General features: G+C 41.2%; 2 protein-coding genes across 3 annotated transcripts in view; one reads left to right on the top strand and one right to left on the bottom strand.

The window, feature by feature from the left end:
• The window catches only part of SLC9A7 (solute carrier family 9 member A7), a 174,776-nt gene that overhangs the window by 120,899 nt on the left and 26,708 nt on the right, over positions 1 to 27,169 (top strand). Inside the window, exons 8-13 of one of the 2 annotated variants that reach the window (XM_055564962.1) lie at positions 1,266 to 1,371; positions 3,139 to 3,227; positions 3,319 to 3,432; positions 5,952 to 6,063; positions 11,468 to 11,621; positions 21,610 to 21,669. In XM_055564962.1, the coding sequence (XP_055420937.1) occupies positions 1,266 to 1,371; positions 3,139 to 3,227; positions 3,319 to 3,432; positions 5,952 to 6,063; positions 11,468 to 11,621; positions 21,610 to 21,669 (635 nt within the window). The remainder of the gene's footprint in view (positions 1 to 1,265; positions 1,372 to 3,138; positions 3,228 to 3,318; positions 3,433 to 5,951; positions 6,064 to 11,467; positions 11,622 to 21,609; positions 21,670 to 27,169) is intronic. The other variant, XM_055564964.1, reaches the window with a different exon arrangement.
• The window catches only part of CHST7 (carbohydrate sulfotransferase 7), a 77,674-nt gene continuing 54,845 nt past the window's right edge, over positions 4,341 to 27,169 (bottom strand). Inside the window, exon 2 of the mRNA XM_055564967.1 lies at positions 4,341 to 4,980. The gene's annotated coding sequence lies outside the window, so the exon portion shown is untranslated. The remainder of the gene's footprint in view (positions 4,981 to 27,169) is intronic.

Below are 27,169 nucleotides of genomic sequence, written 5' to 3'. Positions count from 1 at the left end.
TTGAGTTAAAAACCAACAAGCCAGTCAACCAACCAGCATAAAAGCAAAGTGTAGGAATGAGCAGGCAAGCCTTCCACAGGTACACTGAGTTCTTCATCAAATCTTCTTCCAATAGCATATAGATCACCAGGGACCAATACAGATGTAACGGGAGCCACAAATGTGAGCCTCATCTTTTCAGCCTACAGTAAATACACAGATTATTAATGGAATTTATACAAGTTAGTAATGAGATTTTATCCCTTCAAGTTTTGTACCAAGTCTTTGAAATATGGTGTGTATTTTGCTCTTACAGGATATCTCAATTCAGACTAGCCATATTTAAGTGTTGGGTAGTTACATGGGGCTAGTGGCTATCATATTGGACTGTACAGATGTAGATTGCTTTCTTCCTCAAGGCTCTCTGATGCTCTGAGGACTTATATTGCTCAGTGAAACCACTCATGACATGCTTCTAAGCTGCGCTGGGGATGGCAGTGTAAGGAAGGGAATTGCCAATCCCCAAAAGTGACAGCACTTTGTAGTTCCCCTGGAGTTGTGCATTTCTCCCTCCCTCTCTCCCTCATGCATGCATTAGGCACCTGTGATGGACTCAGGCCTTAGTAGTCCACAGAGGTCAGAGTCTCCCTGCCTCATCTTCCGAGGCCTGCCTGAGGGACTCCCAGCACTGCCAGAACCCACCTGCCAGTCACACCTCAGGCCTCAACTGTGCATCTCAGAAATATGGGCATTGCCAGGAGCACAGAGAGCCCATTTCTAGTTCCCTTGGAAAGCTTGATTAAAAAAAAACAGCTTTATTGAGAGGAAATCCACATGCTGTATAGTTCACCCATTTGAAGTGTACAATTCATTGGTTTTTGGTATATTACGTTATTATTATTTTTTAATTGTGGTAAAATATGCCTAACATAAAGTTTGCCACTTTAACCATTTTAAATATATAATTCAGTGGCATTAGGTGCATCTACTGGTGTTGTGTGACCATTGCCACCATTTCCAGAACATTTCTCATCATCTGCAACAGAAACTGTGTGCCTGTTGAATAGTATCCTCCCTATCCCCTGACTCCCAGTGCTCAGAAACCTCCATTCTACTGGAGACGCTTCATTTGCTTTATATTCAAAACCATGCAGCAGCTTTGGGGCCCCAAAGGAAGAGTTGAAGGGAAAGAGTAGCCCTTTGGGGAGGGGTCCTGGGCTAACAGAGAATGATTCTCAGTGACTGTGATGTTTGTTGCTGGAGACAGTTCCTTGACAGGAGCTGACGTGACCAAGTTCACCAAGCTGCACTGCTTTCCCCTGCTGGAGACTGCACTCTTCTTTTTGATGTCGTGGAGCACGTTCCTCTTGGCGGAAGCCTGTGGGTTCACAGGTGGGTTTCCTTTGACCTTGGGTTGCCCTTACCCTCATTGTGGCTGGAGCTATGGGAGCTTGAGGGGAGGGCAGAATTCTTAATAGCTGTGGCCTGGAGTTGATAAACCACTCACAGAATGTCCCTATGCAGGATTGCTGAGTGAGCCCTGTGTGCTGCCTTAGAAATAGTTTAGTTTCCCCCAAAGCTATATATTTTAAAAAATATATAAAATTTTGAAGCTTTATTGTTTCAAACTCAGTTAGATCTTTGAGTACTCATTCTGACCATAAGTAGATGCCTAGCTGCAAAAGTTTGGAGAAGGCAATGGCACTCCACTCCAGTACTCTTGCCTGGAAAATCCCATGGATGGAGGAGCCTGGTGGGCTGCAGTCCATGGGGTCACTAAGAATCGGACACGACTGAGCGACTTCACTTTCACTTTTCACTTTGATGCATCGGAGAAGGAAATGGCAACCCACTCCAGTGTTCTTGCCTGGAGAATCCCAGGGACGGGGGAGCCTGGTGAGCTGCCGTCTATGGGGTTGCACAGAGTCAGACACGACTGAAGTGACTTAGCAGCAGCAGCAGCAGCTGCAAAAGTTACTGAATATATTAATACCTTGTTTGTAAAGTGAAAATGAAAGTTGCTCAGTCGTGTCCAACTCTTTGCAAACCCATGGAGTATTCAGTCCATGGAATTCTCTAGGCCAGCATACTGGAGTGGGTAGCCTTTCCCTGCTCCAAGGCATCTTACCAACCCAGGGATCAAACACAGGTCTACCCACATTTCAGGCAGATTCTTTACCAGCTGAGCCACAAGGGAAGCCCACCTTGTTTGTATCCTCCCCTGAATTGCTACGTTACTTTACAGACAGTAGTGATAACAAGCAAAATATATATCCTTTTAAAGATCATTTTGCATCTACTCAGATGAATGTGAGCACAAGTTTTCCTTGTTTTGTGTCTGATCTGTTTAATCACCGCTTTTCAAGACTGTGTTTTTATGGTGCTAGATTCATAGATTATTAGTGTGGGTGATTGTGTGGTGTTACTTCTTCGCATTTTCTCATTAAAAAAAAAAACTTAATCATTGGATTTGTTCTGTTAGAAAACTCAAGTACAGTTGCTCTCTGTGACCCAGGTAATTAGGAAGTGCTTTTCATCATCTTTTCTAAATACTGTAATGTATCTTTATGTAACCTACTTCCTTTAAAACTTGACAACCATCTGTAAATATATAGGCAAAGTCCCAGGTGTGTTAATTGTCTTGAACAACAAAATAATCACTATTAACCAGAAGTCTAGATTTTTCAGGGCTGGGATAAATGGACTAGTACTCTGGATCCATTTTGTCTGAATCCCTGGACCATGCAAAAATACAAATCATTGCTTTGAAATTAAATTCATTCATTCAGCAAACAGAGAGGAATATGACAGAAGTGTGTGACCAGTACACACTTCACAGTCTCTATGAGGGAGTGAATGCTAAATGCCACATCCAGATGGTCAATTCAGTAGGAGTTTAGAAGAGGGGAGAGAAAACCCTTAAAACTGGAACAAGGGGGAAAATTGAGGGCCTTGGCTTTGAAGGAGAGCAGAGTTGGGAGAAGGCAAAAGTTGATATGAGAAGTGGGGGTGGGGGCACTTTCAGTAATAGGCAACTTTCCAAAACTTTCAGGAAGTGGGATACACTGGGCTTTCCTACCTTAACTTTTTGTTTAGGGAGAGATTGTTTCCAGCTTCTTTCCCTGCCCCCTATGGATTTTTCTTGAATTCTCTTGCCAGGTGTGGTAGCCGTCCTTTTCTGTGGAATCACACAAGCTCATTACACCTACAACAATCTGTCAGCGGAATCCAGAAGCCGAACGAAGCAGGTGAGGGAGAGCCATGTGTCTTCACCAGTGATCTGGAATATGAGGGAGCGGACCCATGGGGTTTATGGTTTGCTTTTCCCTTTCCGTGCAGCTCTTTGAGGTATTACACTTCCTGGCAGAGAACTTCATCTTCTCCTACATGGGCCTGGCACTGTTTACGTTCCAGAAGCACGTTTTCAGCCCTGTTTTCATCATTGGAGCTTTTGTATCCTTTTTTGGTTCCACCATTTTCTACACAGAGAGATGACTGCTTCCAGGGAAGCCATAACGATAATCTCTGGTTTGGCGGGGAGGTGACTGAACCAGCACTGGTTCATGGTGTTTTTATGATGAGAAGGCGTAAGTGGTAAATGTAGAAAGCTAAAAGTATTTGATTTCAAGGACTGATGTTGATTCTAGTTGCCCTTTCTGAGTTTTCTGTGTTGATGTTGTTGTTTAGTGACTAAGTCGTGTCCTACTCTTTGTGACCCCATGGATTGCAGCATGCCAGGCTTCTTTGTCCTTCACCATCTCCTGGAGTTTGCTTAAACTCATGTCCATTGAGTTGGTGATGCCATCCAACCATCTCATCCTCTGTCGCCCTCTTCTCCTGTTGCCCTCAATCTTTCCCAGCATCAGGGTTTTTTGTTTTTGTTTTTGTTTTTCCCAGTGAGCTGGCTTTTCACATCAACTGGCCAAAGTATTGGAGCTTCAGCTTCAGCATCAGTCCTGCCAATGAATATTCAGGATGTTGTTTCTAGATACCCTTTCTTCATTTTCTGTGTCAGATGGCCTTTCTGTTACGCAGGTGGTTGGCAGGTGGTAGTTTGTTTTGTAAAGCATCCTTCCTAACAGATCTAAAAATCGGCAACCCGTATCTGTCCCCCAAATTGTTTTTTTCTCATTGGCACATGAATTCCAATCCAAGAGGTCAAGCTTCTGTGACCCTTGCTCTCAACTGCACGCGGGTACAGGCAGCCTGCACGTGGTGTGTGTGCTTTCACCCACGCCTCCCCATGGTGGAAAAGACCCCCCGCCCTTTTTTTTTTTTTTTTTTCAAAAAAGGAAATGGAGAGGAACAGAAGATAAAATGGAGAAATGCTCGGTTCCTTGATTTAGTCCCATTGTGACAGCAGTATTTTGGAAGAGAGACAGTTTGGGGGTTGGCTCCTCTGAAGTGAGGAGATACATGAATGCCCAGCAGTGCATTGATAGATGAGGGCTTTGCTCTCTTGGCCTCAGACCCTATTGTTTTCATTAAAGTGAACTCTTTTGGGCTTTGAAACTATAGCAATTCAGCTCCAAACCCAGAGCAGGAGGCCACTATTGCTGCCTATTCCCTTTTGCCTTTTCTGAGGCCTCATGGATATCCTTAGATCCTGGGATGCTGGTCCCCCAAAGAGGAGTGTTTTTTCTCTTCTGAGCTTTTCACTTATTGTGGAGGAATAACTGATACTTACCAAGCAGCTAGAGAGAGAGACAGTGGCTTCATGCCATGCCAGACTCCTGCCTGTTAAGAGTATTATCTGCTTCAACTGGGCTCATTTCCTAGGTTTACACACTCACCAGACAAAGAGCTAAAGATCTGGCAGATCAGTGTTTTTATTCTTAAGAAAGACCTTGCATGTCGCTGTGATTTGTATTCTTAGCATGGCATCCTGTAAGACATAGTGAAAGTGCTGCCCTTGTTTATGGTGGGGGGCCTTTTTCAGGGGGGAGCCAGGGCCTCTGTGAATCCTGAAGGCCACTTCCACTTGAGGACTCCTCTTCTCTCCTGTTAAAAACAAAACAAACACAACAGTAGCAAAAAGGAAAAAAGGGAGAGAGAGAGAGAAAAGAAGCAGAGGAAAAGTTCGAATTATATCCTAGGGAAGGCAGAAGAGAGTCCCACCCTCGCTTCTGTCTGAAACAGCTGCAGCTCCGGCAGCTGGTGGTTGCTCTGCTGAAACGGAAGCTCCCTGTTCCTCTGGCTTGCACAGTGGTTTCCTGCTGTGAGCAGGGCAGTGTGCCTCTCTCTGTTGGGCTCTGTTCTAAACTCAGCAAGTGACGAATGACCAGTTTCCTTGAATTCTTGGTTTGCACAGTGAGTTCCTCTTCCACACTCTGCCTTTCCTCCATCTCTTACCTCCCCAAAGACATGTTAGCCACTTTGGCAGAGAGCTCTCCCCAGGCTGATCCTTGTGAGGAATATGAATGTTTCTTCATTGTATAAATACTGTAAGCTTCCCCCCTCTTACTTGTAGGCTCTTCCTGGTCATACACACCCTGAATGTTTACCAAAGCTTACAACCTTACCCAGCAAACCTTCTGTTTATAGTTTGACTCAGGTTAGTAATTTTTTTCTTCTTATGATTTTTTTGTTCCTCCCAGTAGAGTCCAAACACACTCTTTACTTCTCTTAACTCTGCACCCCAGCCATGGTACCTTAGCTTCTCTCTGAACTCATTTTTTTAGATAGATCAGAGACTTGGTCTGTATCAGTTTAATCAGATCAAAAAGTTACAACAGTGTGTTTAACAGGCCAGAAATTATCTCTGTGAGCTGGAGGTTGGGAAAATTGGCCAGTCGAATCCCACTTGCTGCTGACTTGTTTAGAGGCAAATGAGACAGCCTGCCTTCTCTGTGCAACTCTCCTGATCATAACAAGGTGTCATGGTGTTCCTGAAATTCTCTGCCCAATCAGAGGTTGTGTGAAAATGCCATTTGGGGAACATGTTGAGCCCTTAACCTCCACCTGGTGGTCAGGTTGCCATCTTCTTGGGCAGAGCCGCCCACATCTACCCACTTTCCTTCTTCCTCAACTTGGGCAGAAGGCACAAGATTGGCTGGAATTTTCAACACATGATGATGTTTTCAGGTAAAAAAAATGTCAATAAAGTGAGTTTTATTAAGCAGGCAGTGTAAGTATGATTAAAATGCAATCAGTAAGGTTCATAAAAAGACAGAAATTCAAGTTTCTGGTTCTTTGGGATCCCCTGAAGTGCTGAGTAGACAGACAGACAGACATGTTAAATAGAGCTGATACTGATTTTGTAAACCATACTACCACATGTGAACATTTTCCTCTAAAATATTTGCATGTTTATCTCTACCACCCAAGGAGATATATACCTGGAGATATATATGTATTTAGAGTACTTGATTGTTTTCTAGTAGGTGTTCATAACCCTTAATCTTCCAGAAGGGCTTCAGACCTATAATTAGAAGGAAAATAAGTCTTTAATGATGAAGAGTACAGGCCAAATTATTTGACACCTCCGAGCTTCAGTGTCCTCTCATAATGAAATAATCAATTGAGATCCCTCCTAGCTCTAACTTTCTAAGAAATAAAATACACCCACATTAGCAAGATGAATCCCAAACTGGAAGATAAGAGCCATGATAGTTCTGCTTGACTTACACTGTCTCCCAGATGCCCCCTGTTAACTATAAAGCCGAGAAAAGTGGAGAAGCCACTGAAGGGACAAAGGACAATAAATATGTGAAGGAAAAGAAAGGAGAGAACAATTGGCATGAACAGATGGTTCAGTGAGAGTGGAAAACATCCGATTTTATAGACAAGACTCAAGTAAGAGTATCCCTGCAGAGCAGAGGGAGAAGATAGTGGGGTAAAAGGCCACTGTGACCCTTAGAGGTACCTCTGTCTGGGAAAGGGGAGGGGATGTACAAGAGGGACAGCAAGTGGCAGCCCTTTACTGCCACACAGTAGTTCTTGGAGGCCTCAGAGAATCATACTAAAATCATATCATTAGGCACTGCTCAGCAAAGCAATTGTGTTGTCTAGTACTCCCTTGCATCTCCATTTAAGTACACAGCCAGCCCTAAAGATGTCCTTTCCCTCTGACACACGTTTGTTGGGCATTCCCTTCATAAAAGCCACGCTTCTAGGTTGTGGAGGATATAGAAACCAGCCTCCTTCAGGGAGCTCACAGTCCACTGAGGGGAGACACAATATAAAAGCTAACTTTCTCCCAAGAGAGGGTGGTGAATTGCACAAAAGAGATGTGACATAAATGTGGAGAAAATCAGGGCCCAGGGCCATCTTCATCCAGGGGGTAGCCTTCCAACTGGGCTTGGATTCAGTGGCATTTCAGGAGGCAGAAGGTCAGAAGGGCAGGAAAGCATTGCTGTGTGTGGCCTTGAAAGCCTTCTTCAGCAATCAATGCAAAGAAATAGAGGAAAACAACAGAATGGGAAAGACTAGAGATCTCTTCAAGAAAATTAGAGATATCAAGGGAACATTTCATGCAAAGATGGGCTCGATAAAGGACAGAAGTGGTATGGACCTAACAGAAGCAGAAGATATTAAGAAGAGATGACAAGAATACACAGAAGAACTGTACAAAAAAGATCTTCACGACCCAGATAATCACGATGGTGTGATCACTGACCTAGAGCCAGACATCCTGGAATGTGAAGTCAAGTGGGCCATAGAAAGCATCACTATGAACAAAGCTAGTGGAGGTGATGGAATTCCAGTGGAGCTATTCCAAATCCTGAACGATGATGCTGTGAAAGTGCTGCACTCAATACACCAGCAAATTTGGAACACTCAGCAGTGGCCACAGGACTGGAAAAGGTCAGTTTTCATTCCAGTCTCAAAGAAAGGCAATGCCAAAGAATGCTCAAACTACTACACAAGTGCACTCATCTCACACACTAATAAAGTAATGCTCAAAATTCTCCAAGCCAGGCTTCAGCAATATGCGAACCGTGAACTTCCTGATGTTCAAGCTGGTTTTAGAAAAGGCAGAGGAACCAGAGATCAAATTGCCAACATCCGCTGGATCATGGAAAAAGCAAGAGAGTTCCAGAAAAAACATTTATTTCTGCTTTATTGACTATGCCAAAGTCTTTGACTGTGTGGATCACAATAAACTGTGGAAAATTCTGAAAGAGATGGGAATACCAGACCACCTGACTTCCCTCTTGAGAAATCTGTATGCAGGTCAGGAAGCAACAGTTAGAACTGGACATGGAACAACAGACTGGTTCCAAATAGGAAAAGGAGTACATCAAGGCTGTATATTGTCACCCTGCTTATTTAACTTATATGCAGAGTACATCATGAGAAACGCTGGACTGGAAGAAGCACAACCTGGAATCAAGATTGCTGGGAGAAATATCAATAACCTCAGATATGCAGATGACACCACCCTTATGGAAGAAAGTGAAGAGAAACTAAAAAGCCTCTTGATGAAAGTGAAAGAGGAGAGTGAAAAAGTTGGCTTAAAGCTCAACATTCAGAAAACGAAGATCATGGCATCTGGTCCCATCACTTCATGGGAAATAGATGGGGAAACAGTGTCAGACTTTATTTTTTTGGGCTCCAAAATCACTGCAGATGGTGATTGCAGCCATGAAATTAAAAGATGCTTACTTCTTGGAAGGAAAGTTATGACCAACCTAGATAGCATATTCAAAAGCAGAGACATTACTTTGCCAACAAAGGTCTGTCTAGTCAAGGCTGTGGTTTTTCCTGTGGTCATGTGTGGATGTGAGAGTTGGACTGTGAAGAAGGCTAAGCACCGAAGAATTGATGCTTTTGAACTGTGGTGTTGGAGAAGACTCTTGAGAGTCCCTTGGACTGCAAGGAGATCCAACCAGTCCATTCTGAAGGAGATCAGCCCTGGGATTTGTTTGGAGGGAATGATGCTAAAGCTGAAACTCCAGTACTTTGGCTACCTCATGCGAAGAGTTGACTCATTGGAAAAGACTCTGATGCTGGGAGGGATTGAAGGCAGTAGGAGAAGGGGATGCCAGAGGATGAGATGGCTGGATGGCATCACTAACACGATTGACGTGAGTCTGGGTGAACTCCGGGAGTTGGTGATGGACAGGGAGGCCTGGCGTGCTGCGATTCATGGGGTCGCAAAGAGTCGGACACGACTGAGCGACTGAACTGAACTGAATGGTCTGGTTTAAACATGAGACACACAGGCTAATGCAGAATGCAGGTGAGGTTGGAAAGGGAAATTTCATGTGAATTGGTGCAAACCTTCAAGTTGCATGTGAATCACCTATTGGGCTGGTTAAAGCTGATTTCTGGGCCCTACCACCAGAGAGTGATTCTGAGGGAATGGAGTGGGCCCCAATAATTTGCAGCTCTAATGTTTTCTCAGCTGTTGCTGCTGCTGATGGTGGTTTGAGGACCACACTTTGAGAATCATTGCTGGAGTCTAGACCATAGAGAAGCCCTAGTGCCATGCCAAAGAGTTGGGCTTTTATTCAAGAGCATCTGGGAAACATTAGAGGCTTCTCAGGAAGGCAAGACAGAGCAGAGCCTCCATACATATGAGAAAAATGCCAGTGGAAAAGAGGAAGATGAATTGGAGATAACTTGGTCACCTAGATAAAGTGTGTTCATCATCTTCTGTGTCAAAAGACTGAGAGATACACAGTACTGTTTAAAGATATCTGCTATCAAAACTTCAAAATTATTTTCCTCAAGGCTATGAAAGAAATACCTGAGGTTCCACTTCCATATTGCCTACATTATTCACCTAATAAAGAAAAATGGAGCACACGTTATCACTCTCAGACCCTCAGGTTTTCTTCTTTGAGACAGCATCCATTTAAAGGTTGAAATATTAAGTGATGTCATAGCTGGCTGTAGGATGATCTAGATGTGTGTCAGTATTTCAATAAGACAAATTAATAGAGAACATCAACCTTGCTCTGTTTTTTAATATAACTTTTATTGAGTTGCTCCAGTGAATTGCAGTGAGGTTCTCAGATGAATGAAATCATGAAATTGTTGGGAAAAGTGGAAAAATATACAAATAAATATAGTGAGTATAACTTTTCATTCTCATACTATACAGGCAGTCTTACCCATGGTGAATAGGCATTTATGCTGTGTACTGTGCTTAGTCACTCAGTCATGTCTGACTCTTTGTGACTCCATGGACTATAGCCCGCCAGGCTCCTCTATCCATGGGGATTCTCCAGGCAAGAATACTGGAGTGTGTTTCCATGCCCTCCTCCAGGGGATCTTCCCAACTGAGGGTTTGAATCCAGGTCTCCCACATTGCAAGTGGGTTCTTTACCATCTGAGCCACCAGGGAAGCCCAAGAATACTGGAATGGGTAGCCTATCCCTTCTCCAGTGGATGTTCCCAGCCCAGGAATTGAACTGGGGTCTCCTGCATTGCAGGTGGATTCTTTACCAGCTGAGCTACTAGGGAAGCTCTTACAATAGGGTACTTATATATTATACTTATTATACTTTTGGTTTTTATCAATAAAATTTTATGGAAATTTGTTTTTTTTTTCTCTTTTATGTACATACCTAATATCCTTCATTTTTCCTCTTGGCCCACAAAGCTTAAAATATTTAGTATCTGACCCTTTATAGAAGAAGTCTTCATCTCCTGATATAGATCAGGTTATATTGTTACTTCTCTGCCTGGCTTTGCTAAGTAACTGCTGTTTTGTACATTTCACATATTCATACCTAGCCTGTATCTTAAGTTTATAATGACTATATAGCACTTGGGTAGTGCTTGAATCACAGACTTGGAAAGCTTATATTATTATTTATATTTCTTTTTATTTCATGTTACTAGCAGGAGAATTCTTTCAGTAATGAAAGAGTGTTATTATTCTAAGGGGCTTCCCCGGTGGCTCAGTGGTAAAGAACCTGCCTGCCAATGCAGGAGATGGGTTCCTGGAGAAGGAAATGGCAACCCAATCCATATTCTTGCCTGGGAAATCCCATGGACAGAGGAGCCTGGCAGGCTATAGTTCATGGGGTCATAAAGTGTCAGACATGACTGAGCAACAAAACAACAACAAGGCCATATGCACATTTGGTTTGATGGGCAGTTGTATGTTTCTATTTTCTGATGAGTGGACATTGGTGCTTGAGTTTCTTGCTGATTGCCAAATACTAGCATCAGTGTGATTCCACGGGCATGGGATAAGCTTCACAGGTACTCTCAGCAGATCCAGAAAAGTTGTTAATTTAGCCACACACCAAATTAGATCCCAAACTATGGGGTATTCACATATGAGATTCTCACAATGTGCTGTACAAAACAGGGCAGTGTTTTTCTTATTGCCTTTGGGCATTTTGCAAAAGAAAACTTCAAATAGGAGGAAATCGTTTAAATTCCTTTAAGGTTCTTTCTATAGAAAACAACTTGACTCTTGAAGCATAAGCAGATACAATTTATTAGACCTGTGTGGCTAAGCAGTAGGTCTGGGGACACATTGTTATTTATCCTTATGACAAGAGAGCTTCCTCTTTGGTCCCCACAGGCCTCAGGGGAGCGATGGCATTTGCACTGGCCATCCGAGACACGGCATCCTACGCACGCCAGATGATGTTCACGACCACTCTCCTCATCGTCTTCTTCACTGTCTGGATCATTGGTGGAGGCACGACGCCCATGTTGTCATGGCTTAATATAAGGTTGGTTTGAAACAAGGCCAGTTTTGTGTCTAACTGTGTCACTATTCCCACGCAGAGGCTGCTACATACAGCTTAGCACATGAAAGCCTTTTATTTTTTTTTGTTTTGTTTGGGGAAGGATTAAAATTTTTAAAAAATTAATAAAAATTCAGAGTATTGCATTTTCTATGAAAAAAAATCATTAAAATGTTTGTGGGTACAAAAGCAGAGTAAGAAACAACCTGGACCTTGGTAATGCTGAGACATTAAGGCAAGAATTCAAAAAGTCTTAAAGCTACAGGACGGGGAATAGACATAGCTGCTGACAGTGTCTGGCGTTTCATACTCCTCTGGAATCAAATCTACAGACTTGAAAAATAAGCTCATCAGCTGAAAGTAAGGAGAAGCAATTAGAGTTTTGTTTTAGGAGGAAACTATGCTGCGCCTCTTGCTTGCATATGCACAGAAGAGGTTACATTTCCTGCATCACCCTCATTTCTTGCAGCCTCATGGACATCCCCTGCCTGTGGTTTTGTTAGCTGTGTCAGGATGGAGGAGCACTGACCCAAGTTTAAGTTTTTTTTAAGAGCATTTGAATTCCAAGCTGTGCTTGTGAGCTGGTCCAGCATCTTACAGTAAAGAGGACATTGAAATGGGTTGAGAGACCCATACCCTAACTCTGGCCCTGGTTTAAGACAAGCTCCTCATACCTTTGGGCCTCCATATGTCTTCACGTTAAACGAAAGCGTGCTGTCAGCTTTTCTCCAGGTCCCTTTAGCTCTGAGTGTGCTTTCTATATCATTGGAGGTGCTCTCACCACCTGCCTCAGTTTCAGATCTGCAGAGGGTAAACATGCTGGGGATGAGAAGACTCTGGTGGCACATAGGTATGAAGAATTCTCTAAAAATCCACAAGATGGCAATGTTTTTTTCTTTTTTTCCTTTCTCTGCTGGCTGCTGGTTTGTGTGGAGCTGACAATTGCGGAGCACATCTAGTTTGGAGAAGAAAGAACCAACAAGGATCTTGCAGTGATCCTTGGGGTCAGGGAGAAAACGGGTTTGAGAAAATAGTCTTTCCCCTCTGGAACTTTTATATTGATGGGAGGCAGGGGTTGCTGGGCATGGCCACCATTGGTTGTCACCAGGAGTTGTTGGTGCTGGCTGCACCATTTCTGAGCTACCATGTCCTAGCCTCAGATCTGGGTGGGTCTGCAGAACCTGGGTGGACTTATCAGTAAGAGTCTTCTAATAGCTAAAACTTGTGCTGCAGCTGTTTTTTGAGATGCCAACACTTATATTAAGATATTCCGCATAGCATTCCTATAAGGGAGCTAATACTATTATGTTCATTTTAGAGCTGAGGAAACTGAGACATAGAGCAGTAACTTGCCCAAGGTCACAAAGCTGTAAGTGAACAAGCTGGGATTTGAACCCTGGCATGCTCTTCACTACTGTACTATACTGCCCAAAAGCCTTGCTGTGTTAGTGACTATTTTTGTGTTGGAAAATCTGGGATAATTAGAATTTCAGTTTCTTGGTATGAATCTCAAGAGTCACATGAAGGAAAATAGTTCATCTATGGAAATAGAAATCTGAAGAAGAAAACGTACAAATTTTTGGCTTTAAACTTGAGATATAAGATGGTACCATCTCTGTTCTGTGTAGCAAAATAAGAGCAAAAAATGGTTTACCCTGCACACAGTTGAGAATCTGCATTTGGTGACCTCTCTGTGATTACTTCCTGCTCCAGTTTACCTTGTCACCCAGTAGATGCCCTAGATGCTCAGAGCCAGGTTAAGTTGCGTTTTTCAGGCTATTTCATAAGTTCCTTTTCTGATGACCCCACCTATCATTATATATAGGACCAAATAATTATCCAATGAGAGTAGAGAGTTGACTTTTGACATTTTGCCCATTCTCAAACCCACTTCAAAAAGTGGGCCATTGAAATAGTCCTGCCCAGAGCTGAGAGCATGGGCCTCTTTCCCTGATGCACACAAGCTGTATATGTACACATATAATAATTGGATTGTTGTGAAAATATTACAGTGATATATAAATTAGCACTTAAAAATAACAGCTTCTACATGATAAAAGGTCACAAAATGACTGTGTATATGAAACATCCAATTTTTCCACATCCTTGCCAGCATTTGGTATTGATAGCTTTTATTTTACCTGCTCTAATAGGTATGTGGGATACCTCATTGTTGTCTTAATTTGCATTTCTCATGGCTAATGATGTTGAATATCTGTGGTGAAATATCTGTTCAAGTTTTTTGTCTATCTTCTAGTTGTATTGTTTGTTTTTTATTGAGTTTTGCATTTGCTCTAGAAACTAGTCTGTTTTCAGATATGTGTTTTGTGAATATGTTCTCCTACTCTGTAGCTTGTCTTTTAATCCTTTTAATAGAGTCTGTCTTAGAGCAAAACTTTTAATTTTGATGAGATGCAAGTTATCTTTTTTAAAATGCATCATGCTCTTGGTGTTAATGCCTAAGAACTCTTCATCAAGCACTAGTCCCAAAGATTTTCTTCTATGTTAGCTTCAAAAAGACTTTTTAGTTTTATGCTTTACATTTAAATCTGTGATCCATTTTGACTTAATTTTTAATATTAGACATGAGGTTCAGGTTGAAGTTTTATTTTGTCTGTGGCTATCCAGTTGTTCCGGGCTTCCCTGGTTGCTGAGCTGGTAAAGAATTCGCCTGCAGTGTGAGAGACCTGGGTTCAATCCCTGGGTCAGGAAGGTCCCCTGGAGAAGGGAATGGCTACCCACTCCAGTATTCTGGCCTGGAGAATTCCATGGACTGTATAGTCCATGGAGTTGCAAAGAGTCAGACATGACTGAACTTTTTCTTTCACTTTCATCCAGTTGTTCCAGCATAATTTGTTAGAAAGACTATCCTTACTCCATCGAATTGTTTTTGCTCCTTTGCCAGAAATCAGTTGGTGGTATGCATGAGAGTCTGTTTCTATTTGCTCTGTTGATTTATATGTGTGTACCTCCACCAGAACCATACTGTTTTGATAACTATGATTATATGTTCAACTTGAGCATCAGGTAGAGTGGGTCCTCCCACTTTATCCTTCTTTTTCAAAATTCTCATAGCTATTCTATTTCCTTTCCATATATATTTTAGAATGAGCTTGTCCATATCCTAAAAAAAATTGTGCTGGGGTTTTCAAAGAAATTGTGTTAAACCTGATTTATCAGTTTGAGGAGAATTGACATCTTTACCTTGTTGAGTCTTCCAATTCACAAACATGGCATGTTTCTCTGTTTATTTGATCTTCTTTGATTTCTTTTATCAATATTTTATAGTTTTCATTATACAGTCTGTGCACATTTTGTTAGATTTACTTCTAAGTATTTCTTCTTCTTTTTGAGCTATTTTAAATGTTATTCTATCTTCAATTTCAGTTTCCATGTGTTTATTGCCAAGATATAGAAATATAGTTGGTTTTTGTGTGTTGATCTTATATCCTGCCACCTTGCCAAATTCACATATTAGTTCTAGGAAGGTAGTTTGCAAATAGAGACAGTTTTATCTTTTCCTGTCCAACCAGTGTCCCTTTTATTTCCTTTTCTTGACTTGTTGCTCTGACTAGAGCCATCAGAACTGTGTTAAACAAGAGTGACGTGAGCAGACATCCTTGCTTTGTTCCCAATCTTAAGGGGAAAGCATTCAGTCTTTCACCAATAAGTGTGATGTTAAGTCTATAGAATTTTTGTAGATGTTTATCATCAACGTGAGGACGTTCCTACAGAATGCTAGTTTTCTGAGGGTTTTATAATGAATAGATGTTGAATTTTATCAAATGCTTTTTCTGTACTAGTTCATATCATTATATTTTGTTGTTGTTTAGCCTGTTAATATGGTAGACTACATTGATTAATTTTAAAATATTGAACCAGCATTGCTTCTTTAAAACTAGTCTTGCTTGTATAAATGTTTTACATATTGCTGAATTCTACAAGCTAATATTTTGTTAGGGATTTTTGTGTCTATGTTCTTGAGGGATACTGGTCTGCAGTTTTCTTTTCTCGTATTGCCTTTAGCTGATTTGGTATCAGGGTAATCTCACCTCACAAAATGAGTTGGGGCAATTTTCTGAGTCCTCTGTTTTCTGGAATAGGTTGTGTAGAATTGTTGTTATTAATAATTCTTCTTGAAAGTTTTATGAAATTCTCTGGTGAAACCATCTGGTCCTTTAGTCTTCTTTTCCAGGAGTTTTGTTCCATAAATTATGAAGCCAATATCTTTAATAGCCATAAGGATATTAAGATTATCTATTTCATATGGTGAGTTGTGATAGTTTGTGAAATTGGTCCATCTCATCTAATTGTCATGTTTATGTTGTTCATAGCCTAACCATATTGTTGTTTTGGTGTCTGTGAGATCTATAGTGATATCCCGTGTTTCATTCATGATATTGGTAATTCATATCTTCTCTCTTTGTATCTTTCAGTCTTGTTAGGGTTTTGTCAATTTTAATGATTCTTTTAAAGAACTAGCTTTTTACTTCATTGATTTTCTGTATTGTTTTTCTGTTTTCAATTTCATTGATTTCTGCTTCTATCTTTATTAGTTCCTTCTTTCTATCCAACTCTACCCAGGTAGTGTAATGAAGCAAATTGTACCATGGGTAAAAAATACATATGGTGTCAGTTCATTACATTTTTCCAGATGTGTATAAATAGTGATTATGTAGGAGACAGAAACTGACATTTACAGTGATTACATCAAAACAAATTCCCCCAGAAATAAGGTAATGAGACTGATTGGTTTTTCTGGCTTGTGGCTTGTGGTGTTAATGACCACGAATCATTTATGTGAAACAGGTTCTATTTCTAAAATAATTCAGAAATCCCCTGAAGTTCAGGGTGGTGTTTTGAGCTCTGTGACCTTAGTGAGATCAATACCAAGTTGTTTCTTACTTCCCCAGGCTGTTGACAGAGGTCCTGATAAGGTACTTAGTGGGTTCTCGGAAGTCCAGAAGCCCAGGGTAGGACATGGAGTTAACAATGACTTTTAACAAAGCTAGTGGAGGTGATGGAATTCCAGTGGAGCTATTTCAAATCCTGAAAGATGATGCTGTGAAAGTGCTGCATTCAATATGCCAGCAAATTTGGAAAACTCAGCAGTGGCCACAGGACTGGAAAAGGTCAGTTTTCATTCTAATTCCAAAGAAAGGCAATGCCAAAGAATGCTCAAACTACCGCACAATTGCACTCATCTCAAATGCTAGTAAAGTAATGCTCAAAATTCTCCAAGCCAGGCTTCAGCAATACGTGAACCATGAACTTCCTGATGTTCAAGCTGGTTTTAGAAAAGGCAGAGGAACCAGAGATCAAATTGCCAACATCCACTGGATCGTGGAAAAAGCAAGAGAGTTCCAGAAAAACATCTATTTCTGCTTTATTGACTATGCCAAAGCCTTTGACTGTGTGGATCACAATAAACTGTGGACAATTCTGAAAGAGATGGGAATACCAGACCACCTGACCTGCCTCTTGAGAAACCTGTATGCAGGTCAGGAAGCAACAGTTAGAACTGGACATGGAACAACAGACTGGTTCCAAATAGGAAAAGGAGTACATCAAGGCTGTATATTGTCACCCTGCTCATTTAACTTATATGCAGAGTACATCATGAGAAACGCTGGACTGGAAGAAGCACAAGCTGGAATCAAGATTGCTGGGAGAAATATCAATAACCTCAGATATGCAGATGACACCACCCTTATGGCAGAAAGTGAAGAGGAACTAAAAAGCCTCTTGATGAAAGTAAAAGAGGAGAGTGAAAAAGTTGGCTTAAAGCTCAACATTCAGAAAACGAAGATCATGGCATCCGGTCCCATCACTTCATGGGAAATAGATAGGAGAACAGTGGAAACAGTGTCAGACTTTATTTTTTGGGGCTCCAAAATCACTGCAGATGGTGACTGCAGCCATGAAATTAAAAGACGCTTACTCTTTGTAAGGAAAGTTATGACCAACCTAGACAGCATATTCAAAAGCAGAGACATTACTTTACCAACAAAGGTCCGTCTAGTCAAGGCTATGGTTTTTCCAGTGGTCATGTGTGGATGTGAGAGTTGGACTATAAAGAAAGCTGAGCACCAAAGAATTGATGCTTTTGAACAGTGGTGTTGAAGAAGACTCTTGAGAGTCCCTTGGACTGCAAGGAGATCCAACCAGTCCATTCTGAAGGAGATCAGTCCTGGGTGTTCTTTGGAAGGAATGATGCTAAAGCTGAAACTCCAGTACTTTGGCCACCTCATGTGAAGAGTTGACTCATTGGAAAAGTCTCTGTTGCTGGGAGGGATTGGGAGCAGGAGGAGAAAGGGAGGACAGAGGATGAGATGGCTGGATGGCATCACCGACTCGATGGACGTGAGTTTGAGTGAACTCTGGGAGATGGTGATGCGATTCATGGGGTTGCAAAGAGTCAGACACGACTGAGTGACTGAACTGAACTGAACTGAATTTGTAGTCTGTGTATAATATAAAATGAATATATCCACAAATCCAGAACCAGGTCACTACCTTCCAGAAATCCAACTTGTGTTTTTAAATTAGAATTTTATGATTGTTATTTTATTTTATTATTATTTTAAACCATTTTTAAAAATTGAAATATAGTTAATCTTTGATGTGTTAGTTTCAGGTGTACAGCAAAGTGATTCAGATACATACATAAACACACACAGACTTTTCAAGTTCTTTTACATTATAGTTTATTATAAGATACTGAATATAGTTCCCTGTACTATTCAGTAGGACCTTGTTGTTTATCTATTTTATATATAGTAGTGTGTATGTTAATCCTAAACTCCTATCCTCCCACCCCCACTGTCCCCTTTGATAACCATAAGTTTGTTTTCTATGTCTGTGATTCTGTTTCTGTTCTGTAAATAAGTTCACTTATATCATTTTTTGAAATTCCACATATAAGTGGTATTATATGATATTTGTCTGACTTACTTCTCTTAATATGATAATCTCTGTGTCCATCCATGTTGCTGCAAATGGCATTTTTCATTCTTTTTTATGGCTGAGTAATATTTTGATGTGTGTGTGCATGAGAGAGAGAGAGAGAGAGAGAGAGACATCTTCTTTATCCATTCCTCTGTTGATGGACATTTAGGTTGCTTCCTTGTCTTGGCTATTGTAAATAGTGCTGTGTGAACACTGGGGTGCATGTATCTTTTCTAATTAGAGTTTTCTCTGAATATATGCCCAAGAGTGGGATTGCTGGATTATATGGTAGTTCTATTTTTAGCTTTTAAGGAACCTCTATACTGTTTTCCATAGTGGCTGCACCAATTAATATTCCCAGCAACACTGTAGGAAAAGAAAGTGAAGTCGCTCAGTTGTGTCTGACTCTTTGCGACCCTATGGACTGTAGCCTACCAGCCTTCTCCGTCCATGGGATTTTCCAGGCAAGAGTACTGGAGAGGGTTGCCATGCCCTTCTCCAGGGGATCTTTCCAATCCAGGGATCGAACCCAGGTCTCCCGAATTGCAGGCAGATGCTTTTTACCCTCTGAGCCACCACGCTGTAGGAGAGTTCCCTTTTCTCCACACCCTCTCTAGCATTCATTGTTTGTAGACTTTTTAATGATGGCCATTCTGACCAATGTGCAGTGATACTTCATTGTAGTTTTGATTTGCACTTTTCTAATAATTAGCGGTATTGAGCATGTATTTGCTATTTTAAAACATGATGACAAAATTCCCAAATTGCTTTCTGGTAGTAAACTACTACATGGGGGCTTCCCCAATGGCTCAGCTGTAAAGATTCTGACTGAAATGCAGGAGACACAGGAAACTCAGGTTCAATCTCTGGATTGGGAAGATCCCCTAAAGGAGGAAATGGCAACCCACTCCAGTATTCTTGCCTGGAAAATCCTATGGAAAGAGGAGCCTGGTGGGTGCAGTCCATGGGGTTGCAAAGAGTCTGACACAACTGAGCAATAAACTGTGTAATATTTTTTTTAGTCTCTTGAGCAAGTGTTGTTATTCACATAGGTGTAATTTTGGCAACTTCAAAAAACCATCAGATGAGCAGATTCAGCAGATGAGCCTTGTATATGTCCTGAGCACATTTTGGTGACGTGGTGGCCATCCTCTTGGAAGGCCCAGCTTCAAGTGACATGCCCATGAAGGGGTGGTGGTGATAGGGGAATCAGTGACATACACCCAGGCAGCCAAATGAACAGGAAAACCTTCATACCCCAGAGTGCAGCAATACAGTCACTCAGGGACAAGTAGGGACACTCTGCTAGGTATAATCCTGTCACACTGAGAGTTTAAGATAAAGCTCTGTGTAAGATAATTTAAGGAATAAAGGCAAGGAGAAGCTCTGAGCTCTTTATGTAATATCCTTTGCAACTGGATATTTTAAAAGAATTTAAAGATGCCACCTTGTAGTCAAAGGCAATAGCCTGTAAGTTGTAGCACTGTGGCTCTGGGTCTAACAGCCTCAGTTGCAATCTTGGTTCCACCGTTTTCTACCTTTGTGACCTTGGGCAACTTCATAACCTCTCTGACTCTCAGTTTCCTCACCAGGTAATGGGGATAACAATGGTGTGAACATAAAATGCGACACTAAATGAATGTGATAAAGAGTTCTCCCAATAAATGTACCATCTGGCATATGGAAAACGTTTAGTATATTTTAGCTATAATATTATCATTAGTAATCATAGCATTAGAACTGCTGCTAATACTATTACTAGTGCATTTTGCATTAATGGAATCCAGCTTGCTTTTCTGAAATTTGTTATAGCTTTTTGATACTACAGTAATATATAAAGTCTGATTTAAGTCACATTCCCAACATGTGCCTAATTAAAAGTACCACCTTAAGAAGCATCATGTTTTCACTTGTATATTTCAGTGTATATTAGTAGCATGAGAATTTGGGCACTCTCTAGCACAATGTCTCTCAACCTTTTTTTTCATCACTGTTCCTCTGAGGAGCCTTTAAAGATGTTCTTTTAATCTATCTCTTCCATTGATTTTTTTTTGATTTTTTTTTTTTTTACTACAACAGATCTATATATCTGTTTATGTACTATGGAACTTTAGAGGGCTATAAACCACTAGAATATCTAAAAAAATTTTTGTCCCTAAATGACAGATTTTCATGCCCCTGGAGGCTGTATCACCCCCCATTGAGAATGCAAGATTTAGTGCAGAGGTTCTCACCTTCGGGCATTTTTGCCCTCTCAGGGGACATTTGGCAATGTCTGGAGACATTTCTGGTTGCTTCAACTGGAGGAAGGCGCTACTGGTGGTATCTTGCAGGTAAAAGCCAGGGCCCAAAATGTCAGTAGTACTGAGATTGTGAAATCCTGCTCATTAGAATTATGGTAAAATTCTAATGTATTCTGAGTAACCCAGCAATTATTGAGGGAGGTGAAAATGGACTGTGTCAACTCTTGAGGCCATAAGATAAAGAAAATAGCAGAAGTTGGGTTCTTGACCTTTAGGTTGAACCCATGAATAATGTGATTACTTGTAGGAAGAAAGGCCATTTTGTTTTCCGTTGTTGCTGTTTTCAGTAATTTTGTGTTCTTTGCTCTTCTTGTCAAATATGTGTAAAAGTGTGTATAAACACTTCAAATATATGTCAATAGCTTTCTGTTTTCTAGTTTTTGTATGGATGTGTCTTGCATTGTGAAACAGATAAATTTGTGAAAAGTAGTTTGAAGTCATTTTCTATGAGTTGTGTTTTTTCCCCTGATTTCATTATATTTTGAGAGGCTTCATTCCTAATCAATCCTCATTTGACCTGGCTTCTAACATTGTTGCTTTCTATGTAAATTTGGCACCCTCTCTGGGTTTCAGATAATGGGGACAATTTATGAGAGGGTACAAATTTATGTGTAAAGTGAGATGCCCTGGTCTTTGATGGATGTGGTCCAGGTCACATGCCTAGAGCCCCTGGCTCCCCTGTGGTCCCTGTCACACTCATGTTCCCTTCTTCTGCTGCCCAGAGTTGGCATCGAGGAGCCCTCCGAAGAGGACCAGAACGAACACCGCTGGCAGTACTTCAGGTGACACAAGGGCATCCTCAGAAGCAAATTAACCAGGCCTGGCTTTTTTTCCCCCTCTCTCTAACCTGAGATGTTTCTCTTTATGCTATTGGTCTCTTTCTTTCTTCCTGTGGGCACCAGTCCCTTGCCCCTTAAGGGGCAAGAGGTCTGGTCAAGTCTGATCATTCTTCTACCCTTCTCTGAGTTGATTGATGTGTTGGTGTTCCTGAAAGTCTGTCCCCTTCCTCCCCATTTTGGACAGTTTTTGTCAGCACCAAAGCCAGAGTTGATGAGTAGCTGCTTGACAGCTGAGCTTTGTGTTAAGAGTAGCCCATTTTCAGAGCCACAAACATTTTTCCCACAAAATCCTGCTTGTGATCTAGTAAATAAGCCTTTTAAGTCATAAAGAGTACTCGAACTTTGTATTTCAGCCATGATTGGGATATGGTTTACATCAGCTTAATTAATAAGCACTGATGCCATTTTAGTTTTGAAGTATAGATTTTTAAATTGTACCTAACCATGGTGAATCAGAAGATACAAAAACAGATTTAAAAAAAAAAAAAACAGAAGATCATGAAAGACTTTTCTAATGCAATTTGTTTCTCAGTGACCAAATTTATGACAGATTATGCTTAAGGGTGGTGATATTGGGCAATCAGAGTAAAGACTTTAATATTTCTTCTTCCCTTATGGACCTTTTACTGGCATTCTTTCTTCCTGATCTGATTCTGGGTGCTGGTAGATACAGCAAATGCAAAATAGCCTTGAAGTCTGTTCTTCTTGTGAAAGTGTTTTACTCTCTGAGGACAGTGGTGAAAGCAACAGTACCTGTCATGGGGCATGAATTTTGGGACATTGCCAGGCCCCAGATGTAAACTGTTAATGACATGTATACAATTAATTGAAGCATTTAAGATCTCTGGATTCACATTTTTTTTCCTAAAATACACACACAAAGATGTTCATATTAGAGACCTGACTGTAGGTACCGGTTAAGTTTCAGAGGAAACCCTTTTCTTTGAAATATCCAACCTTCAAGGAGGAAGGCCCTACCAGCAAAGTATGTTATTACACTTGGAACATGAGAGAGTTCAGATTCTGATCAATTGTTTAAGATTTGATATGAATGCATATGTCTCATATTCCCCAAATTCATTTAGGAGCTCAGCCATTCAAATTTTAAAAAACCCGTCTATTGATTAAAATAGAATGCTTCTAAAATTTCTGAGTTTTTGTGGCATTTTATGTGGTGGTTAATCAGAATGTACATATATCAAAAGGGAAATGATTCATATTCTATATTTATTCATTCTGGAATGAGCACATCAGTGTGATTGCTTTTTTTCTCATTTGGTATGGGATTACCACATTTGTCTCATTCTTAATGAAAATAAGGATAATTCAGTTCATTCTGGAAAGAAAGACTGTTGTATGTCATCAGATGAACTCAACCTGATGTATCAGGGGACTGCTAAAATATGATGTAATAAACCAGCACAAAAGTTTTAGATTTATACAGTGGCCTAGATCAAAAGCATTATAATAGGTTAGGAGGGAAATGTATATTGTGGACAGTTGCCTGAAACTAGGAATTTCAGAAAGTTAGAGAACCCCAAGTCTTCTGAGGCATTATACTTTAAATAATGTACCTGATCTTTCTTGCTACTCAGCACACCACCACACGCCCTGTCCCAAGGGTGAGGCCCTTTGTAGGGATCTAGTATCATCCTGGGGGATTGGTCCAAGGGTCCCTCAACCCTGCCAGAAAAGTAATCATTCAATTATCCTGAAGTAAACAGCCTTGAATGGTGAAAGAACAGAACCCCATCTGTGTCACAAGGCTCCTGGTCTGTTTTCTTCTGGCATTTAAAACCCAGTAGTAAACCTTTCTCCTGTTCAGCACTTAAATCAGTAGCAGGGACCTCTGAGACCCTCCAATGGGCCCTCCTGCATTTCTCTGTCTATAGGAGGGCCCTGGGGAGTCTTTGGAGGTTCTGTGTGGTCAAGAGTAGGGCTGCATCTCAGGCAGGTAGTTGGTAGCAAGTGGCTACAGCAAGGATCAGAGCTTCCACAGCAGAGGGAGAAAAGAACAGGAAATGAGGGTGCTGGGTAAGACTCTGCTCAGAATTGTAGGTTTCCAGGGGACATGCACAACCAGATCTGAAGATTAACCACATGTTTCAGTAACATAGAATTTTCTCCTGCCCTTCATTTTTAAGAGAAGAAGAAGCTCAACAAAATATTGGAGGATTTATCTGGGGGAAAAAACATGTAATTGCTAGACTCTGTATCTACCTATTTACCTATTTTAGCACCTTATGTCCATGAATCTTTACAATTTGTTGTTTTTAGACCCTGGACTAATATGAGATCCTGAATCATCATTATTAGTAAGTTAGATTAAATCAGAGAGACAGAAATAGTACTCATGTATCAATATTTGTGAAACATTTTCACTAAAGATATAATTAAATGTTTGTTTTAAATTGTGGAAAATTTTAAATCTGCAAAAAAGCTGATAGAGCACTGAATATCCAAGTTCTAACCTGAATACACCAGTTGTTAACATTCTGTCATTTTCTTCTTTCTCTCAGCCATTTCAGAGTGCTTCAGAGTACATTATAGACATCATGACTTTCTGCCCCTAAAATACTTCAGCATGTATCCCTTAGGAACCTAATCTTTTCATGATCACAATACTTTTAGTAACGCAAATTTTATACACACATGTAGGATCCAGGATCCAATCAAAGTTTCCTTTGGCTGTCATCTCTTTTTTTGTTTTCTTTTTAAAAAAATTTCAGGCCCATGGTGGCTCTCTGCCCTCTTCCTCTGACTGACTTGGTTGTCATCTCTTTAGTCCTTTAATTGAGGATAATCCTACACTCCTCCTTTTGATCGCTTATGACATTGAGGTTTTTTTTTTTTTATTTTTTAAGGATTTCTAGGATAATTGTCTTGCATTCAGTTCAGTTCAGTTCAGTCACTCAGTCGTGTCTGACTCTTTGTGACCCCATGAATCGCAGCACACCAGGCCTCCCTGTCCATCACCAACTCCTGGAGTCTACCCAAACCCATGTCCATCGAGTTGGTGATGCCATCCAACCATCTATCCTCTGTTGTCCCCTTCTTCTCCTGCCCTCAATCTTTCCCAGCATCAGGGTCTTTTCCAATGAGTCAGCTCTTCGCATCAGGTGGCCAAAGTATTGGAGTTTCAGCTTCAACATCAGTCCTTCCAATGAACACCAGGACTGATCTCCTTTAGAATGGACTGGTTGGATCTCCTTACAGTCCAAGGGACTCTCAAGAGTCTTCTCCAGCATCACAGTTCAAAAGCATTAATTCTTTGGCACTCAGCTTTCTTAACAGTCCAACTCTCACATCCATACATGACACTGGAAAAACCATAGCCTTGACTAGACGGACCTTTGTTGGCAAAGTAATGTCTCTGCTTTTGAATATGCTGTCTAGGTTGGTCATAACTTTTCTTCCAAGGAGTAGTGTCTTTTCATTTCATGGCTGTAATCACCATTTGCAGTGATTTTGGAGCCCAGAAAAATAAAGTCAGCCACTGTTTCCACTGTTTCTCCATCTATTTCCCATGAAGTGATGGGACCAGATGCCATGATCTTCGTTTTCTGAATGTTGAGCTTTAAGCCAACTTTTTCACTCTCCTCTTTTACTTTCATCAAGAGGTTCTTCACTTTCTGCCATAAGGGTGGTGTCATCTGCATATCTAAGGTTATTGATATTTCTGCCGGCAATCTTGATTGCAGCATGTGCTTCCTCCAGCCCAGCGTTTCTCATGATGTACTCTGCATATAAGTTACATAAGCAGGGTGACAATGAACAGCCTTGACGTACTGTTGTTCTGTTGTCCAGTCTGTTGTTCCATGTCCAGTTCTAACTGTTGCTTCCTGACCTGCATACAGGTTTCTCAAGAGGTCATGTGGTCTGGTATTCCCATCTCTTGAAGAATTTTCCACAGTTTATTGTGCTCCACACAGTCAAAGGCTTTGGCATAGTCAATAAAGCAGAAATAGATGTTTTTCTGGAACTCTCTTGCTTTTTCCATGATCCAGCGGATGTTGGCAATTTGATCTCTGGTTCCTCTACCTTTTCTAAAACCAGCTTGAACATCTGGAAGTTCACGGTTCACGTATTGCTGAAGCCTGGCTTGGAGAATTTTAAGCATCCCTTTACTAGTGTGTGAAATGAATGCAATTGTGTGGTAGTTTGAGCTTTCTTTGGCATTGCCTTTCTTGTGGTTGGATCTGAACTGCTGATGCTCCTGCCTCCACAATAGCCTGTCCATGGTTAGGCAGAGGGCTGCCGTGTCATGGGCATTCTGGTAGGCTGTCTGGGAGACAGACTACTGGTAACCCATGCTCTGCCCCTCTCTGAGTCTTTAGTAGGAAACTCATCTAAGTAAATGAGTCTGCCATGAAGTAGCTCCATTCACCAACAGAATCCGCAGAACAAGGCCTAATATTGGACTTTTAGCTGTTGATCTTACAGATGCTAGCACCTCTTACAGGTGCTAACACCATTTAGAGGACTTTTCTCTATGAAACGTTCATTAAGAGACCCTCAAAACCGGTGAGGGTTAAAGATCAACAGCTAGGAATTCAATGTGACCTCTCCTCTGGTATGTCAGACCCTTCAGGCACACTGAGGCTCTCTTGTGTGACCTCTGTGGGTAGCTAGCCCTGGTGCCTCAGAATTGGATGAATTTCGCATCCAAAAGTCTCTGAAAGGTTTGATGCTCAAAAGTCCCTGGCTAATGTCCAACTGTGAGGCCAAGCCTCTGGGCCTCAGAAAGCGGCCTGTAGACACAACAGAGTCCATTTAACTAACTACCAAAAGCCCATCAAACTTCAGGTCCCCAGGGAGGAAATCTGGTGCTAGGTACATTACAGGTTTTAACTAAGTGCTCAGAATAAGATCTGGCATTGTAGGCACTCAGTAAATATTTGCTTAATACATGAATTCATCTTGTAGTTTTTAAGCTTTGCCGTCAGCAAAATATGGAGTAAATGTTCCCTTTCCTTCTGTACCTCCCTGCCTCCATCTGGGGGCACAAACCTTGGCTTAGTGCTAGGCAAGCCTAGAATAAGGGAGGGTAGAGGTTGCATTTGAGAAAGGGGTACATCTATGTTATCTTCTATTCCTTCTTTGCATTAGTCTCGCTTCTCAAGATTTATCCTGGGCATCATAGGTGGAGAAGTGGGAGGGAGAGGAGAGAAAATAAGGCACATATGGGGCTTTGCATATCTACTGTCTGTTCATCGCAGTCAGCGCCCTGGTTCCAGACTACAAATAAAACCCCTGGTCAGGGCCATTTGGCAGCACTCTTCAAACTCCAATCAGATGTGCTGAAAGCTGTGTTTCTTGTTTTCTTTTTATGATACCAGCCATTCTTTGCAGTTCCTCCTCCAGGGGATCCTCCAGACCCAGGGATCAAATCCACGTCTCCTGCGTCTCCTGCATTGCCAGGCTATTGTTTACCTGAGCCACC

This window comes from Bubalus kerabau, chromosome X (assembly GCF_029407905.1).
Source record: "Bubalus kerabau isolate K-KA32 ecotype Philippines breed swamp buffalo chromosome X, PCC_UOA_SB_1v2, whole genome shotgun sequence".
Taxonomy (NCBI): Eukaryota; Metazoa; Chordata; class Mammalia; order Artiodactyla; family Bovidae; genus Bubalus; species Bubalus kerabau.
The sequence above is the reverse complement of the archived record's forward strand: the minus strand, read 5'-3'. Positions and strand labels throughout refer to the sequence as shown.